General features: G+C 44.1%; 1 protein-coding gene across 1 annotated transcript in view; it reads right to left on the bottom strand.

The window, feature by feature from the left end:
- Positions 1-2,438: 2,438 nt before the first annotated feature.
- ADPRHL1 (ADP-ribosylhydrolase like 1) overlaps positions 2,439-19,342 on the bottom strand; it is a 29,918-nt gene continuing 13,014 nt past the window's right edge. The window contains exons 4-7 of the mRNA XM_075590635.1: positions 7,078-7,218; positions 5,977-6,104; positions 5,580-5,715; positions 2,439-4,051 (exon numbers count right to left, since the gene is read on the bottom strand). Of these exons, the coding sequence (XP_075446750.1) occupies positions 3,894-4,051; positions 5,580-5,715; positions 5,977-6,104; positions 7,078-7,218 (563 nt within the window). The 3' untranslated portion in view covers positions 2,439-3,893. The remainder of the gene's footprint in view (positions 4,052-5,579; positions 5,716-5,976; positions 6,105-7,077; positions 7,219-19,342) is intronic.

Below are 19,342 nucleotides of genomic sequence, written 5' to 3'. Positions count from 1 at the left end.
TTAGTTACTAACCCCCTACGTCTTGTGAATCCGGTGAAAAGAACTTTAAAGGGCTTTTTAACGTTTTAATAAGTCTATGATTAGTTGCTTTGTTAGTACACAAAATATTAAAAGCTATATATATATAATAAAACAAATGAACCCACTGATGAATGTTAATATTTTACGTTGCTGGTTCGAGATTATATAACAGAATTGTCAATATAAACTAGATGCCTTTTTAATGTATAGTTATGTTCCCCCAACCGTAATCTGTTAAAGAAGAAACAGGTCTATTAATGGAAAATAAGACGTTTTTGTAAAAGTCTCACAGGTGCAATAGTGGCGCACAAAAATTGCATGAAATCAGGAGACTTTGATAAACAGCCCTAAAAGTGTGCATTTTAACATAGTGTAGCTGATCAGCTACTTAGAATTGTGCTATGCTTAATCTGCAGCACTGTGCTTGGTATACTGTAACTATATTTCATTTAGAATAACTAGGTGTGCTAGGAGTTTAGGATTAGCTGATGCTTTCCGGTGACTGAATAAAATAATGAAGTACAGCAGTGTGAGCTCTGGCAGACGACCAATGACGTCTGACTAGAGCATTGATGTGAAAAATGATCCACATGGGTCATCTTTCTGGAAGCCTGAAGACCTGCATGGTCACTTTGTGTAAAGTCAGTGCTAACGAAAGCATAATTACTTATGTACTTGTTTGTTAGAAAATGAGTATAAAGTGTGCTAACTTCCCACATAGAGCCGAGAAAATTTCTACTTGTAGCTTTTAAAAGGTTCATGACATTTAAATACAAAAGGAAACGTATTTTAACGAGATGGTTACTTACTGTATATGCATAAAAAGAAACATATGCAAGTTACAGGATTAGGCAAATGCCTCTTCACTAATACTAGGACCTCTATTTATAATGTCGAAGAACATATTTTGGCATCCTAAAAGCTAGGGACAACTAAACTCGTGATATAAACGGCAATAAAACTGGGCTTTGAATGTGATCTGCCAGCCATTTGAACACATAACAGGTGTGTCAACAAATGTTCTTTTAATCAGCGTTTAAAAGTATGGTGCAGGTTAAAGCTAGTGTGTGTGTATGCATGTGTGTGTATATCTGGGGCACTCCAAAACAAATAAGTCGAAAATTCTACTTATCTTCATAGGGTGCTGATGAACCAGGATCACCTCTCCAGTTCTAAAATTGTACAAGTAGAGGAAAATCCCCAACACTCACCAGATCTTCAATAAAAAGTCAAAATAACCTTTGAAGCTCCTTGACAAAGAGCCACGTAGGTTCGAAACGTCGCTCATTTTAAGTTTTTGTTATATTGGATGAATTAAATTGACTTTTTATTGAAGATCTGGCAAAAGTGCTGTGAGGGCTTTGGATTTCTCTCTCTCTGTATATGTATATAAATATTATATATATTTATATATCAAATGTATGTAAGGATCAGAAAAGTTGCTTGTTTTATGACACTCAAAGCACTGCTTATTATAACATAATATTAGTAAACACATGCAGATAGGCTAGTAATGAAACCTTTGTATAAGTTATCACATCATCCCATGCAGCTTTCTTTTATGTAAGAAGATCAACTCAATGATTCAATGAGGAGATAATAACTGAGAAGACAAGCACTTTTTATCTAGCATTAGTCCAATATCATTAAAGGCTTTTCGCACCCAGTGAGCTGTGCAGCACTAGCTTGCTCTCTACATTTTCTCTGCGCTTTGGAATGCCCCATGCATCTGAGCACAGGTCATTCTGAAACTAAGGAAGCTTTCCATGTGCACACAGCAAACCACCATTAACATTTATTTCTGTGAGCAAAACGTGCCCATTTGTTTTTCATGCTTTCTAGATGAAAAATAGTCAATTGAATATATAACCACGAAAGAATCTGAATGATGCATATGATTTTAGGGTTACTTAAAGATGCAATCTTTTTTTTTACCATAACTGCAGAAAATCAAGACAACCTTTAAAGCTGTACATCTATAGGTATAGTTCAAATCAGCAACGTATCTTTGGATAGTGACGAAGAACACGGCCATGAAATGACACCTCCATTATTTTTACAATTTAAGATATGTTTAATCGTTTTTTTAAATGTAGGTTTTAAAGGCACAATAGCAATCCGGAGAAAATACGGTGCCTGCTGATTTATGTTTTTACAGATAGTTAAAGGCTCAGAATTATACTCGAGGAAAGAATTCTGCGACAGTACCAACATCGCTCTAGTGAGTTGAGTCACGAAGCCAATTATAGAAAGTTATAATGGTGGCAATTAAAATGAAATAAATAAAATCCACCACCAAACACATTTTTACACTAAAATTTCTCAAAAACAAGAAGGTTTTGGTACAACAGCAAAGTAATATATTGTTAGGATAAAAAAAAAAAAACAAGCCAAACAATTCAAACTTCAGAAAAATGTAATTTTACTCAGATCGATTTATTGCATCTTTACCTGTCAGACCTTCACACAACAAAACCCTAGACAAAAAAAAAAGTACTGACATAACAGCTTAGTTTATTTACGGGCATTTCAGGCAGTAGTAAAAATATAACAGCCTGGAAAGGTTAAGCAGGACAATGATGTTTTGATTTGCCTGGTACATGTTCGTGCTGCTGAATGCTGATCAATACTCACTAAAGCATCTCATATACAGTACACATGCACCGTTGCATTCATAAGGGATCAGGGATAACCATGTCACTCCCAGATAATCAGTGAGTTATTATGCGCACACAGTAGAATCAGATATTTCAACGCTAACGTCTTATGATGGTGTCTGTAGCAGTGAAAATCTCCCAGAGTTTAGTTGTGTTTGAGACATTCCACTAAATTTGGTGTTCTCAGTACATTGTATGCCCATATTGGTCAACATATGAAAACTATTCTCATGGAGATTCGGTTAAGAGATGTCTACATTTCCCTCAGAAAATTGGTTGAGGAAGTTTTTATTTCGGGAAGAAAGAAAATGTTATTTTTCTCAGCAAACTATGAAGGCGTCTCAAGCATAAACAGTGCAAGTTGGCCAGTATGAGCATGAATGTTCACTGTAAATAAGACCATTCGAAACATGCAGTTTGGGATTATCAGCCGATAATGGACTAAGGGGTTAAATTATATGTGGGCCTTTTCCTTTTGTTATTGCTCTAGTATACTGGCTAAAGGGTGAAAGCAGGAATGAAGGAGATCATTTTCCAGTTGACTTGCAGTGGCATATGAGAACCTTTGTCAGTAAAAAGGAAATGGGAACTATTAAACCAGGACACACGTTGCCTAACTGTCCTCTGTAAACACAAGATGAGCGGCACACCCACGGTCTTGTGTGAAGAATAACACGTTTATTCTAAGGATTGACGTTTCGGTCCCAGCATGAACCTTTCCAACGCTAGGACTGAAACGTTGAACCTTTGAATAAACGTGTTATTCTTTACACTAGACCGCTTGAGTGCCGCTCATCTAGTGTTTTCGGTACTATTCCAGTACACCGTTTAAAGACGTGCACCCGTGGCACTCAACATGAGAATTGTGAGTCCTCCTTCATTCCCTGTATTACTGTCCTCTGTCATTGTGATGTCTAATAAAGGTCACCACCAATTAATGAAACAGAGGCTTATTATGAGCGTGTCAGAATCCATACTAAGAGTGTGACATGCATCAATGTCCTATTATTCTCACTAGTCCTGTTTTAGTGAAATCACCCTAAATAACCCAGTAAGTATCCTAAACATAGTGTTAACTAGAAATAGACACACACACAAAAAAATCTCAATTGCTATTCAAAACTATTCCCTGGTGTTATTTGGCCACTAAGATGAGAAAACTGTCCACAGCGTTTGAAGTGGTCTGTAAAGAAATAGAAACAAGCAGAAACTGCTTTACTTTTCCTTTGTAGATGCTTGATAGAGTTTCTCGCCCAAGTATTCAAGCCTTTCCTTTAGTTCAATCTCCCGGTACAAGCCCTTTGGGACATTGTTGAGGCCATGCAGCAATCCATAGAGGCACCCGGCAATAGTACCAGTTGCACCACTTTCTCCTGCAACACAAATGAAATAATGTGAGTGTGCAAAGCTACCACTGTGAATATCATGGGAAATAAAATCCAGATTTTCTCATGTGCCTCCCATGTATGTCAGATACATTGGGCAGCATTGACTTGTGCTGTACTTGAACACTTGATATTTTGCGTTCAATTTGCCATTTAAAATATTGAGACGCAGAAAAATGTTCTATAAATATAGCTGAAGATGATTATTACAAATGCATAGATTATAATGATCCACCGGCAGAAAAATTCTAGATTCATTTATCAAAAAGTAATAGGATGTTTCTTTTCCTTAACTATATGTGTTCTTAACTTTTGTGTTTTTAACAATAGTAAGGCTAGTAATAATAAGTTGAGTTACACTGTAAGTGCACCAAACTACACACTGCACCACTATCCGTGGGGTTCCTCAACACAAAACATATTGCTAGCAGTATTACCACCGTCTCTAACCATCCTACAGTCCTGCAACAAGACGTAACAAGGGTTATTTTTAACGCTAAAAGGGGGGTCGCCAGTAAAAAGGTTACACACACACACACACACACACACACACACACACACACACACACACACACACACACACACACACACACACACACACACACACACACACACACACACACACACACACACACACACACACACACACACATCAAGCCTGATACACCAGTAAGGGAGAACCTTTATTATTATTCACCATAAAGCGAGATAGCCTTTGCTGTTTTTGGTGCTTTACACCAAATGAGATAGAACATTGTTTAAAGGTGCAATCCCACTGGCTGTACAAGCACTTACTGAACACACAGTGACGTCACACATAAAGTCAGCAGCCAGGGGGAATCAAACCCCTCACAAGTCTAACTTAAAAAATAAATAAAAACTTGTTTGGGTCAGATTTGGGTCAAAAATGATCAATTACAAGATTATATTCGTTAAACATGTCACTGAAATTAGTTCTCTTTGGTCGTAGGAGGGCTTGTCCCTTTAATAGGATGGACCACATCAGGTTACCCATTTGAATGCCAGAGTGCCCTGGTCCCTGTGACTGCGGAGGCCATTTTGGTGAAATCGGAAGAGGAGGAATCCTCCTCCGTTCCCTCACTGGCTGGATCGCTTCCTGCGCTCCATGGGAACGCAGGACGCGATCTAACCCGGAAAAAACAATCCCTTTGAGCATGACATAGTGACTACGCCCTGGAGCACTCAAAGGGTTAAAGGTCAATGCTGCAGATGTGAATGGATAGAATTTGAAAGGAAATGATCTGCCCTATCTAAGCTTGCTAAAGTACAATGCATGATACATAGAACGTGCAGTATGATGACAAAGCGTGAGTACTCTTTCAATTATGGCAAGCTAACTTAGGGTTTCAGCTCCCAGCAGGTTTCTTTCAGCTCCCAACGTTTCGATGTTTGGTGATGAATAAAGCCGTAACATCCATTCTCCCTTGTTGATGGCTATGTGTGTTTTGACAGCAACTTGTTTTAATAGTGGTATATCAAAGACATAATCCCTTACCTCCATGGAACATGGCCCGACTACAGAGATCTTTCCAATCAGCAGCAGCAGCCCCTAAAAGAGCATCGTAGGCAATCATAGGTGCATCGTGTCCTCTTCTTCCACCACGCCCTTCTGAGCTCCATTTCTTGTAAACCTAAGGGTGCAATGCAAACAGACACTGTTTTAGTCCTGTGTTCAAAATATTCAATCCTTTTCTGGAATTAATTTCATTGCCATTGTGTAAGATTATAGTAGCATATCTATAATGGTGAAATTTGCATACAATCATTGTATAGATCTCCGGATCAGCGGAATCTTAGAGCTTCTGTGAGCCAACAGGTACTCAGCACTACTACACACCTGGTAACAGGGGAATCTCCCAGAGGGAGGGGGAAACACCGTCTCATAGGTTTACCTTATCTCTCTCTTCCGCATCATACTTATCAGGAAAGTTAGGCTTATTTTCATGGTCTTCTGCAATCTCTCTCTCCTCCAGATAAAACTGCCATTTAGCTTCATAGTAAAACCAGTGCTCTTGGTACTCTAAAATGCAATCAAAATGTTAATGCCGGTTACCTTTTTAGTATTATAGATGGGAAACTGCCTGCTTTTTCTAAACCCTGTGCATTATTTTCTCTATAGACCCATTTTTCTCCAGACAATGAAGTCTACTAGTTAAGACTGTTAATATGAAAGAGGAAGATCTGGGTGTGGTTATCATCAACTCAAACAGAACCTGACCTGCTCTGTTCCCAACCCATTCCTGTCTGCAGCCTGCATCTGACCTTGCTTTGTTCTGATCTCATCCCTGCCTGCTGCCTAACCAGACCCTGGCTCATCCCCGACTTTGCTTTAGCCTCATCCTACAATGCTTGTCTGATGATCCTGCATGTCATTTGCCCTGATCCTGATTTGTCGCACAGCCAGTCTGTTCTGCTTTACCTTGCGCACAGAGCTGCTGTCTCCAGCCACTGTTATTCACTCCATGACACTGTAGAGAGCACCACGATTGGGTGTAAATCCGCACACAGTTTCTGGTGTCTGACACATTGAGCTGAATCAGCCGTGTGTGAAAAGGGCGTGGGTCTACCATGCTATATCACGCGCTGGAGCACGTCCGTGTGGGCAATAATGTTGGCTACATCTGTATATATGGAAATTGTCAGAACATGGTGAGTGTGCACCGTTGATACATTTTTGGGGCCACTGTTGAAGCCGCTCAGTGATTTGGCTTCTGTTCAAAATTGGACTGACAGTGCAAATCCATTATTGTGAAACTCCATGCTCGTGGAATACCTCTAAATAGCATTCACACAATTTGATTATTTATGTTCTACACTTCCCAGAAATTAGAAATGTGCTCTTTACTAAAGTGAACAAGCCGTACAACCCTGAAGAGTCCCCATCGAATCTCTTCAGACGTTTCTAAAGAGTAGAACTTTTTTTTTTTATCCGAATAGTGTTTCTCAACATCTATTGCACCAATTTGTTCCACCAAATCTACTTTCTTTCTTACCTGCCATGTGTCGTATGGTTTTCTTGCAGTACTCTTCAGCCATTGGAACCACCTTCAGCATTTCTCTACCCCACTGAACAATTGGCTTCCCTTGTATTGCATAAGAGGTGAACAGGGCCGTGCAGAGTGACCCTAAGAATCCTAGAAGTTAAGACACACACAACTGTAGCTCTAAAACATTCTGAACAATATACATTTGCCACGTAGAAGGGCAGCCCCTCTTAAAACCAAAGTGTACTTATGGTGAACATGTTTAAGGTGTTAAATCTGAAAGACAGGGGCGTTTCTCTTCTATTTTTTTTTTTTTTTTACCAAAATTTGACAATAAAATAATCTTTTAATATATATTTTTTTTAAGTTCATGTAAAAACGCTTAGTTGACCAGGGAGGGGTTTGATTTCTTCTTGCTACACCTTTATGTCTGTCTCAGTGTTCAGAAAGTGCTTGCACAGCCAGAGTCGCCTCTCTTCCCCTCCCCTTATCTTTATGGATTCTCTGGGGACTGGGTGGGATAAGGCCGCGGTCCCAGTGTGCACTGTAGCACACGCGCCCGGCTGGGGGGGGGGGGCGAGGGGAGGGGGCGGCGCGTGCACAGCGCTTCACCGCGATCTTGGGAGAGATTGCGATTGGAGGGGGTGTGGCGGGGGTTTTGCAGGGGTGTGGTCATGACCTCATACGGCTGCTTCGCCCTCATTGGCTGAACTGCCGGCGGGGGCGTGGCCACGCCTCCCTCGCAAGTTCCAAATACACCTCTGTTTCTGCACCCCTTTATTATCTTTTCTTTAGTTGCGTATTGATGAAACCTCAGCACCACATCTCTACTTCTTTCAGGGTCATCAAATCTCGGACCCAATGCTCTGTGAACTCTGTCCATCAACAATTCACTATCTTGTAGTTGGGGGTGAATTGACAGAAAGAGTCTTTTGAGATATGGTTGCAATGCTTCCGCAGACACTGTCTCTGGAATGTGGCAAATTCGTAAGTTCTGCATCTGCTCCCTATTCTCCAGGTCATCCACGCTATCTCTCATGGCCCTTACCTCCTCATTGAGCCGCAGGACCTCATCATCTGTATTTACCTAATTTTGTAAGATAGCGTCCATTTTGTTTTCCAGCTCTGCGGTCCTTTTAGCAGCTGAAGAGATTTCTGCCTTAAACTCCACTGCTGCTTTGTCCAAAGCTGACTGGAACACCGCTTACATTTCTTTATACATATTCTGAAGATCCTGCTTGATGATTGTTGTGTCTCTCTCTCCCTCCTGGTCTCAGCGCCATCTTCTTTTCTCTCTGCCATTGAGGACTGCCCGCGGCCGAAGCAGGACAAATCCATTGCAGGGGCTTTTTGAAGTGAAACTTCTTTAGTGGCACCTCATTCGAACTGGGGCAAAAATGAATTGTGGAGACAGAAATGAAACGGATGTGACGTCAGTGCTGGCAGTTGAGGCCGGGCTGTGTTCTGGCTCAGCCCGACCCCAACACTGACATTATCCCAACCGCTCAAAAAATCAGATGCGGCGGCGGCGCCGCTCCTAATGGCCGCTGCCCCCCCCACACGGCCGCAGATATATGCGGCGGCTATAGCCGCCATCGCCGCTCCTAACGGCCACAATTCCCCCTGTACAGTGACTCCTCGGGCTCTCTGTCCCAGCCGCGACATATGCGGCGGCGGCGATAGCCACCGGTGCCGCTCCTAACGGCGCAATTTCCCCCAGGTGGAGATGGGCACGGGCGGCATCCGGGGCAGCGGGGACCCGCTGACGGGCTCCTGGGACCAGGCCCGCTCTCTGTCCCAGCCGCGCGCTCTGCCAGGCTGGAGACTCAGACAGAGCGCCCCTACGCATGCGCAGAAGTGACTGGCAGCGGCGCCGTTGGTAAGAGGAGCAGGACGTTCGGGCGGCTCAGTATCAGCCTCTTCATCCCTCCCCAGCTCCTCCCGTCCCCGGCTCCTCCCCTCCCCGCCACAGTCCAGACAAAGCCGGAGATCCCGGGAGAGAGGAAGAAACGGAGAGGCGGGGGGAAGGAGCTGAGAGACGGCAGGGGGCAGACTAGGGGCGCTGCTTAATACAGGAGGAGGAGGGGAGACTAGATGTGCTGGAGTCCTCAATAGGAAGAGTGTGAGAGCAACAGGTTAGTGAGCACACAGCCAGCGGGGAGGCTGTCACCGTGTGACTCACAGAGAGGTAACCAGACACACACAGGAGAGGTAAGCAGGAGAAAAACACTAGGAGCACAGCAATGAAAAAACGAGAACTGGAGGCCAAAATGAAAAAATAACAAAAATGTAATGGGACATTAACTATTTAAAAGAGAAACCTCTAACGCGTTTCTCGCATGGTGCGCTTTATCAAAGAGTAGTTTCAATGGTCTTAATCAAAGTCTTATATGGTCTACACCCTCAGAAGCACCGCCTACCTGTGCCCAGGTAAAAACAAACCCCCCTGTGAAAATGAAACACAGGAAAGGGGCGTAATGCTCAGAGGGAAGAGATCCACAGAGAGATAATGAACAGATAAAAATGCAATAAAAAAGACCAACAACATACAAAACATTCAATAACACACATATATCATCTGTGGAAGCATAAAAATACACATGTCCAAATCTATAGTGAACAGTCAATATAAATTTAACTCGTTAACCTGTTAACTTGATACAATATAGCAGCATGTAAACAATACATCATATCAAACTCCAAGACATAATAAATTTGATATTAAATAATAAATCTGCCAAAATTTGAAATGATCAGAACACACGTGTAAAACATATTATGCTAGAGAAAAATAAAAAAATGAAAAATAGGAAAAAATAATAATCAGAAAAATGAAAAATGAAAGCCAAGAGGAACTATCGGACAAAAATATATCTTATATGATCATATGAAAAGCAGAATGAATAGATATCGTAATGATCAAACAATCAGTCAATAATATCATGAAACAGAAGCATAGCGAGCAAATTCATAGAAAATGTTTTAAATCCCATTCTGTATTAATTCCTGCAGGGAATAATGTATCCAAGGAGTGGATCCAAAACATCTCACGCTGGTTGAGAAGCTTTAATCTATCTCCCCCTCTCACGGGCATAGACACTAGTTCTACAACAGAAAATTGAAAGTTTTATAGACTGCATGAAGGACAGTCAGTAAAATGTTTGGAAACCGGTAACATTAAATCTTTTCTTTTAATGGAACGAATATGCTCCATGATTCTGTTTTTAACAGGACGTATAGTACGGCCCACGTAACCTTGGCCACAGCCGCAGGTAAGAAAGTATATGACAAATTGTGAGTCACAATTAATAAAGGATGGGATCCTATAATTCCTTCTAGAATAGATAGTCTTAATGGATTTGATGGGTTTCGCATAACAACAAATGCAACATTTTCCACATTTTAAAAACCTTTTATCTTATCAGATTTTTTTGGCTCCCTAGAGTTAAACAAACTTGGAGAGAGATAATTTGATAAGGATTTGGATTTCCTAAAGGTAATGGCTGGACCCTGGTTAACTGTACTATATAGGTCTTTATCAAGAGTAAGGGTCCCCCAATGTTTATAAATGATAGAACGTATCTGTTCAGACTGCCGACTAAACTGAGTGACAAATAGAGGAGACCTCACTCTATCCAATTCATGATCTTTCTTAGCAAATCTATCGTGTTTGCAGATTTAGCACACATACATGCTTCCTCAATGTCAATATAATTATATTTTCTTTGGACAAATCTGTTTTTTAATTCCTCTGCTTGTTGCTCAAATAAATCATCATTTGAACAAAGTCGCCTCAGGCGAAGAAATTGAGCCTTGGGTATACTCCGAATCAATGATTTAGTGTGACTACTGTCTGCTTCCAATAATGTATTACGTGAATGAGACTTTCTAAAGATGTCCGTTTGAATAGTGCCTGTCGTGTCAATAAATAAAGTGATATCTAAATAATTAATGTGATTCATGTGTTCCTCATATGTAAATTTAAGATTTAAAGAATTAATATTAAGTGTTTGAATGAAAGCATGCAGTGATAATAAATCCCCATCCCAAATCATAATTAAATCGTCAATATACCGTTTATAGAAAATAATCTGATGACGAAAAGAATTATCAGCACCGAAAATGTGTGTGGATTCCCAAAGTCCCATAAACAAATTAGTATAAGAGGGGGCAAAAGACGTCCCCATAGCAGTACCCCGTGTCTGAAGATAAAACTGTGCATCAAAAGAAAAATAATTGTGGGTGAGAAGAAACATAATAGAATCCAAAAGAAAGGCACGTAATGAAATGGACAATGTGGAAGCATCAAGAAAAAATTCTACTGCTTGAATCCCTTGGTCATGATCTACGATTGAATAGAGTGACATAACGTCTAATGTCACCCATCTAAATGTCTTTTTCCAACTTACATTCTTAATGGCAGATAACAGATCCATGGAATCTCTCAGAAAAGAAGGTAGATTTTTTTACCAGAGGCTGCAAGAAACCATCAATATAGCGTGATAACCCATCTCCCAAAGATCCGATACTAGCCACAATGGGCCGCCCAGGAGGGCGGACCAGTGACTTATGGATCTTTGGGAGATGGTGGAAGATGGGCACAATGGGTGAGGCATTATAAAGAAACTCATATTCCTTTGTGTTAAGTACAAATAGAGCTTTACCCACCTCAAGAACCTCTTTTAAAAGGTGCAAAAACTCAAATGTAGGATCATGTGTCAGTTTTGTATAAGAATCAGCATCTTCAAGTATTCTAAGTACCTCATTCTATTTAAAGAGGGAACCCCCAGGTTATTGGCTAGGGGTATTGTACCCCTGGGGGTTCCCTCTTTAAATAGAATGAATTTGTCAGACAGTAATTTCCAGGAAGTGATTGCTCTCAGAGACGATAGGTCTATTACAATCAAAAAGGCTGATAAGGGAGGGGCTATTGTGGTGCTTACTTCCTCAGATTATCAGGCACAGGCACTTAGAATACTTGAAGATGCTGATTCTTATACAAAACTGACACATGATCCTACATTTGAGTTTTTGCACCTTTTAAAAGAGGTTCTTGAGGTGGGTAAAGCTCTATTTGTACTTAACACAAAGGAATATGAGTTTCTTTATAATGCCTCACCCATTGTGCCCATCTTCCACCATCTCCCAAAGATCCATAAGTCGCTGGTCCGCCCTCCTGGGCGGCCCATTGTGGCTAGTATCGGATCTTTGGGAGATGGGTTATCACGCTATATTGATGGTTTCTTGCAGCCTCTGGTAAAAAAGCTACCTTCTTTTCTGAGAGATTCCATGGATCTGTTATCTGCCATTAAGAATGTAAGTTGGAAAAAGACATTTAGATGGGTGACATTAGACGTTATGTCACTCTATTCAATCGTAGATCATGACCAAGGGATTCAAGCAGTAGAATTTTTTCTTGATGCTTCAACATTGTCCATTTCATTACGTGCCTTTCTTTTGGATTCTATTATGTTTCTTCTCATCCACAATTATTTTTCTTTTGATGCACAGTTTTATCTTCAGACACGGGGTACTGCTATGGCGACGTCTTTTGCCCCCTCTTATGCTAATTTGTTTATGGGACTTTGGGAATCCACACACATTTTCGGTGCTGATAATTCTTTTCGTCATCACATTATTTTCTATAAACGGTATATTGACGATTTGATTATGATTTGGGATGGGGATTTATTATCACTGCATGCTTTCATTCAAACACTTAATATTAATTCTTTAAATCTTAAATTTACATATGAGGAACACATGAATCACATTAATTATTTAGATATCACTTTATTTATTGACACGACAGGCACTATTCAAACGAACATCTTTAGAAAGTCTCATTCACGTAATACATTATTGGAAGCAGACAGTAGTCACACTAAATCATTGATTCGGAGTATACCCAAGGCTCAATTTCTTCGCCTGAGGTGACTTTGTTCAAATGATGATTTATTTGAGCAACAAGCAGAGGAATTAAAAAACAGATTTGTCCAACGAAAATATAATTATATTGACATTGAGGAAGCATATATGTGTGCTAAATCTACAAACAGGATAGATTTGCTATCAAAGTCGTCTGTGAGGTTTAAGAAAGATCATGAATTGGATAGAGTGACGTCTCCTCTATTTGTCACTCAGTTTAGTCGGCAGTCTGAACAGATACGTTCTATCATTTATAAACATTGGGGGACCCTTACTCTTGATACAGACCTATATAGTACAGTTAACCAGGGTCCAGCCATTACCTTTAGGAAATCCAAATCCTTATCAAATATCTCTCTCCAAGTTTGTTTAACTCTAGGGAGCCAAAAAAATCTGATAAGATAAAAGGTTTTTTTAAATGTGGAAAATGTTGCATTTGTTGTTATGCGAAACCCATCAAATCCATTAAGACTATCTATTCTAGAAGGAATTATAGGATCCCATCCTTTATTAATTGTGACTCACAATTTGTCATATACTTTCTTACCTGCGGCTGTGGCCAAGGTTACGTGGGCCGTACTATACGTCCTGTTAAAAACAGAATCATGGAACATATTCGTTCCATTAAAAGAAAAGATTTAATGTTACCGGTTTCCAAACATTTTACTGACTGTCCTTCAGGCGGTCTATCAAACTTCCAATTTTCTGTTGTAGAACTAGTGTCTATGCCCGTGAGAGGGGGAGATAGATTAAAGCTTCTCAACCAGCGTGAGATGTTTTGGATCCACTCCTTGGATACATTATTCCCTGCAGGAATTAATACAGAATGGGATTTAAAACATTTTCTATGAATTTGCTCGCTATGCTTCTGTTTCATGATATTATTGACTGATTGTTTGATCATTACGATATCTATTCATTCTGATTTTCATATGATCATATAAGATATATTTTTGTCAGATAGTTCCTCTTGGCTTTCATTTTTCTCATTATTATTTTTTCCTATTTTTCATTTTTTTTATTTTTCTCTAGCATAATATGTTTTACACATGTGTTCTGATCATTTCAAATTTTGGCAGATTTATTATTTAATATCAAATGTATTATTTCTTGGAGTTTGATTTGATGTATTGTTTACATGCTGCTATATTGTATCAAGTTAACAGGTTAACGAGTTAAATTTATATTGACTGTTCACTATAGATTTGGACATGTGTGTTTTTATGCTTCCACAGATGATATATATGTGTTATTGAATGTTTTGTATGTTGTTGGTCTTTTTTATTGCATTTTTATCTGTTCGTTGCCTCTCTGTGGATCTCTTCCCTCTGAGCATTACGCCCCTTTCCTGTGTTTCATTTTCACAGGGGATTTGTGTCCTGGGGGGTTTGTTTTTACCTGGGCACAGGTAGGCGGTGCTTCTGAGGGTGTAGACCATATAAGAGTTTGATTAAGACCATTGAAACTACTCTTTGATAAAGCGCACCATGCGAGAAACGCGTTAGAGGTTTCTCTTTTAAATAGTTAATGTCCCATTAAATTTTTGATATTTTTTCATTTTTGGCCTCCAGTTCTCGTTTTTTCATTGCCGTGCTCCTAGTGTTTTTCTCCTGCTTACCTCTCCTGTTATTCCTGGATGCACACAGCCTACACCGGAGACTTCAGACTTACCTGGATTCTGGATTGTGAGTATGCCGTCTAGTGACTGTTTGCTGCTGATTTATCACTAAGGGTTACCTGGTTTATGCGAGGGTCTGTCGGTTCCCTTAGGGGGACCAAGGGTCCATCGCTTCCAGCTGATTCCCGTTCAATGTGATCTAAGGACTTATTACAGCTACAGCGCTTATACACTCATGGTTTGTCTCCGATGTGCTGGGGGTTAATATAGCCTGCGCGTGATACACGCTGTCTTCCAGGCTAGTAGCATCGGGCTTGGAGGTTTCTTCCTCTGCTTTGCTACACACAGGAGAGGGACTGAGGCTCACACACAGGGAGGTAACCAGACACACACAGGGAGGTAACCAGACACACACAGAGAGGTAACCAGACACACACAGAGAGGTAACCAGACACACACAGGAGAGGGGCTGAGGCTCACACAGGAGAGGGACTGAGGCTCACACAGAGAGGTAACCAGACACACACAGGAGAGGGACTGAGACTCACACAGAGAGGTAACCAGACACACACAGGAGAGGGACTGAGGCTCACACACAGGGAGGTAGCCAGACACACACAGGAGAGGGACTGAGGCTCACACACAGGGAGGTAACCAGACACACACAGGAGAGGGACTGAGGCTCACACACAGGGAAGTAACCAGACACACACAGGAGAGGGACTGAGGCTCACACAGAGAGGTAACCAGACACACACAGGATAGGGACTGAGGCTCACACACACAGAGGTAACCAGACACACACACAGGAGAGGGACTGAGGCTCACACACAGAGAGGTAACCAGACACACACAGGAGAGGGACTGAGGCTCACACACAGAGAGGTAACCAGACACACACAGGAGAGGGACTGAGGCTCACTCACAGAGAGGTAACCAGACACACACAGGAGAGGGACTGAGGCTCACACACAGAGAGGTAACCAGACACACACAGGAGAGGGACTGAGGCTCATACAGAGAGGTAACCAAACACACACAGGAGAGGGACTGAGGCTCACACACAGAGAGGTAACCAGACACACACAGGAGAGGGACTGAGGCTCACACACAGAGAGGTAACCAGACACACACAGGAGAGGGACTGAGGCTCACGCAGAGAGGTAACCAGACACACACAGGAGAGGGACTGAGGCTCACACACAGGGAAGTAACCAGACACACACAGGAGAGGGACTGAGGCTCACACAGAGAGGTAACCAGACACACACAGGAGAGGGACTGAGGCTCACACAGAGAGGTAACCAGACACACACAGGAGAGGGACTGAGGCTCACACACAGAGAGGTAACCAGACACACACAGGAGTGGGACTGAGGCTCACACACAGGGAGGTAGCCAGACACACACAGGAGAGGGACTGAGGCTCACACACAGGGAGGTAACCAGACACACACAGGAGAGGGACTGAGGCTCACTCACAGAGAGGTAACCAGACACACACAGGAGAGGGACTGAGGCTCACACACAGAGAGGTAACCAGACACACACAGGAGAGGGACTGAGGCTCACACACAGAGAGGTAACCAGACACACACAGGAGAGGGACTGAGGCTCACGCAGAGAGGTAACCAGACACACACAGGAGAGGGACTGAGGCTCACACACAGGGAAGTAACCAGACACACACAGGAGAGGGACTGAGGCTCACACAGAGAGGTAACCAGACACACACAGGAGAGGGACTGAGGCTCACACAGAGAGGTAACCAGACACACACAGGAGAGGGACTGAGGCTCACACACAGAGAGGTAACCAGACACACACAGGAGAGGGACTGAGGCTCACGCAGAGAGGTAACCAGACACACACAGGAGAGGGACTGAGGCTCACACACAGGGAAGTAACCAGACACACACAGGAGAGGGACTGAGGCTCACACAGAGAGGTAACCAGACACACACAGGAGAGGGACTGAGGCTCACACAGAGAGGTAACCAGACACACACAGGAGAGGGACTGAGGCTCACACACAGAGAGGTAACCAGACACACACACAGGAGAGGGACTGAGGCTCACACACAGAGAGGTAACCAGACACACACAGGAGTGGGACTGAGGCTCACACACAGGGAGGTAACCAGACACACACAGGAGAGGGACTGAGGCTCACACACAGGGAGGTAACCAGACACACACAGGAGAGGGACTGAGGCTCCCCCCCACCTCTCTTTCCCTCCCCCCACCTCTCTTTCCCTCCCCCCACCTCTCTTTCCCTCCCCCCACCTCTCTTTCCCTCCCCCCCACCTCTCTTTCCCTCCCCCCCACCTCTCTTTCCCTCCCCCCCACCTCTCTTTCCCTCCCCCCACCTCTCTTTCCCTCCCCCCCACCTCTCTTTCCCTCCCCCCCACCTCTCTTTCCCTCCCCCCCACCTCTCTTTCCCTCCCCCCCACCTCTCTTTCCCTCCCCCCCACCTCTCTTTCCCTCCCCCCCACCTCTCTTTCCCTCCCCCCACCTCTCTTTCCCTCCCCCCACCTCTCTTTCCCTCCCCCCCACCTCTCTTTCCCTCCCCCCCACCTCTCTTTCCCTCCCCCCCACCTCTCTTTCCCTCCCCCCCCACCTCTCTTTCCCTCCTCCCCACCTCTCTTTCCCTCCCCCCACCTCTCTTTCCCTCCCCCCACCCCACCTCTCTTTCCACCCTCACCCCCACCTTTCTTTCCCTCCCCCCTCACCCCCACCTCTTTCCCTCCCCCCTCACCCCACCTCTTTCCCTCCCCCCTCACCCCACCTCTCTTTCCCTCCCACCCCCTCCTCTCTTTGCCTCACCCCCTCACCCCCACCTCTTTCCCTCCCCCCTCACCCCCACCTTTCTTTCCCTCCCCCCAACACCCACCTCTTTCCCTCACCCCTCACCCCCACCTCTCCCTCTCCCTCCCTCACCCCACCTCTCTTTCCCTCCCTCCTCACCCCACCTCTCCCTCCCTCACCCCCAACTCTCCCTTTCTCACCCCCAACTCTCCCTCCCTCACCCCCACCTCTCCCTCCCTCACTCACCCCCACCTCTCCCTCCCCTAACACCCACCTCTCCCTCCTCTTACCCCTCACCTCTCTCTCCCTCCCCTAACCCCCACCTCTCCCTCCCCCTTAACCCCACTTCCCCCTCCCCCACCTCTTCTTCCCCCCACCTCTCCCCCTCGCCCCACTGTTCCCTCCCACCCACTCACACTCTCCTACCATCACCCCCAGCTCTCCCTCCCACCCCACCTTTCTCCCTCCCACCCCACCTCTCTCCCTCGCCCCCACCTCTCACACTTCTTCCCACCCTCACCCCACCTCTCCCTCCCTCACCGTGCTCACCCTCACCCCCACCTCTCTCTGCCTCCCTGCCTTATTCACCCCCACCTCTCTCCCTCCCTCTCACCACCCTCCCTCCCCCCCTCACCACCCTCCCTCCTCACCACCCTCCCTCCCCCTCCCAATCACCACCCTCCCCCCACCTCTCCCTCCCACCCCTCTCACACTTCCTCCCACCCTCACCCCACCTCTCCAGCCCACTCTTACTCCCACCACTCTCTCCCTTTATTCCACCCTCTCTCACCCCCTCCCTCACCCTTGCACCCCTCCCTCACCCTCCTCACTCCCTCCCTCAGCCCACATCTATCCTTTCCACCCTCACCTCCACATCTCGCCCTAACACACTCGCCTCTCCCACCCACCTCTCTTCCTCCCTTCCTCCTACCCTCACCCACCTCTCCCTCCCTCACACCTCTCCCTCCCTCACACCTCTCCCTCCCTTACACCTATCCCTCTCTCCCACCATAACCCTCACCTGTCTGTTCCTCCCTCCCATCCCCATCCTCACTCCCACCTCTCACCCCCAACATCACCTCTTCCTCCCACCTCTCCCTCACTCCTCTTCTACCCTCACCACCCACCGCCCACTCTAAACCCCCCACCCCTCTCTTCCTCCCCTCACCTCTCCCTCATACCCTCACCTCTCCCTCACCTCTCTCTTCCACCCACACCCCCACATTGCTCCCTTCAGGGCAATTTCACATATTTCACAAAGTTTCGTCAACAAACAATAAGAAATTACATATATACAGTGTAGGTACCACAGAGTTTACCTTGACGAGGGTGGCAGGCTTGAGTCATGTTTTGATTAAAAGATGCAACCAAATGACTCCTTTGTTACACAGACTTAGGTCCTAAATGTAAACATGTCACCAGTATATTTTAGCCCAAATTAGTAGGAGCGCAGGATCTGTTCTATTGTTTTCCCTATATGTAAGGCCAATCCTTTTACCAGCAGCACACGTCTAAAGGGAGGAGCGCGGTAATATGTACAGTCATCCTATTTATATGGCATATGGTGTGGAAAACTAGCACTCCAAGTTATTAATACCTTGTCAGCATTTCTACTTATTACTTCACTCTCTATGTGCATTATTTGTTGTGTGTCCCCTATATTTTATTCAGTCTATAGTTTGTTTTTATAGTCACTCATATGCAGTACTGATATCTTACTACCATTCTGCCTGGGACGTTCACCCTTTACCTTAACCAGCGTGTAGCTGCATTAGTGTTGCTCTAACACTCATAGTCTACCACATTAACGATTCTGTGGTCCTTAGCCTCACACACACCCTTTCTATACCATCAGACCAGAGAGTGCATGCAATGTGGGGGCCCTTTTCTCTGCCTACACTCCACCTACGGAGTGACTCG

The sequence above is a fragment of the Ascaphus truei genome, chromosome 3, assembly GCF_040206685.1.
Source record: "Ascaphus truei isolate aAscTru1 chromosome 3, aAscTru1.hap1, whole genome shotgun sequence".
NCBI lineage: Eukaryota > Metazoa > Chordata > Amphibia > Anura > Ascaphidae > Ascaphus > Ascaphus truei.
Note: the sequence above shows the minus strand (reverse complement) of the source record. Positions and strands in the feature narration are given on the sequence as shown.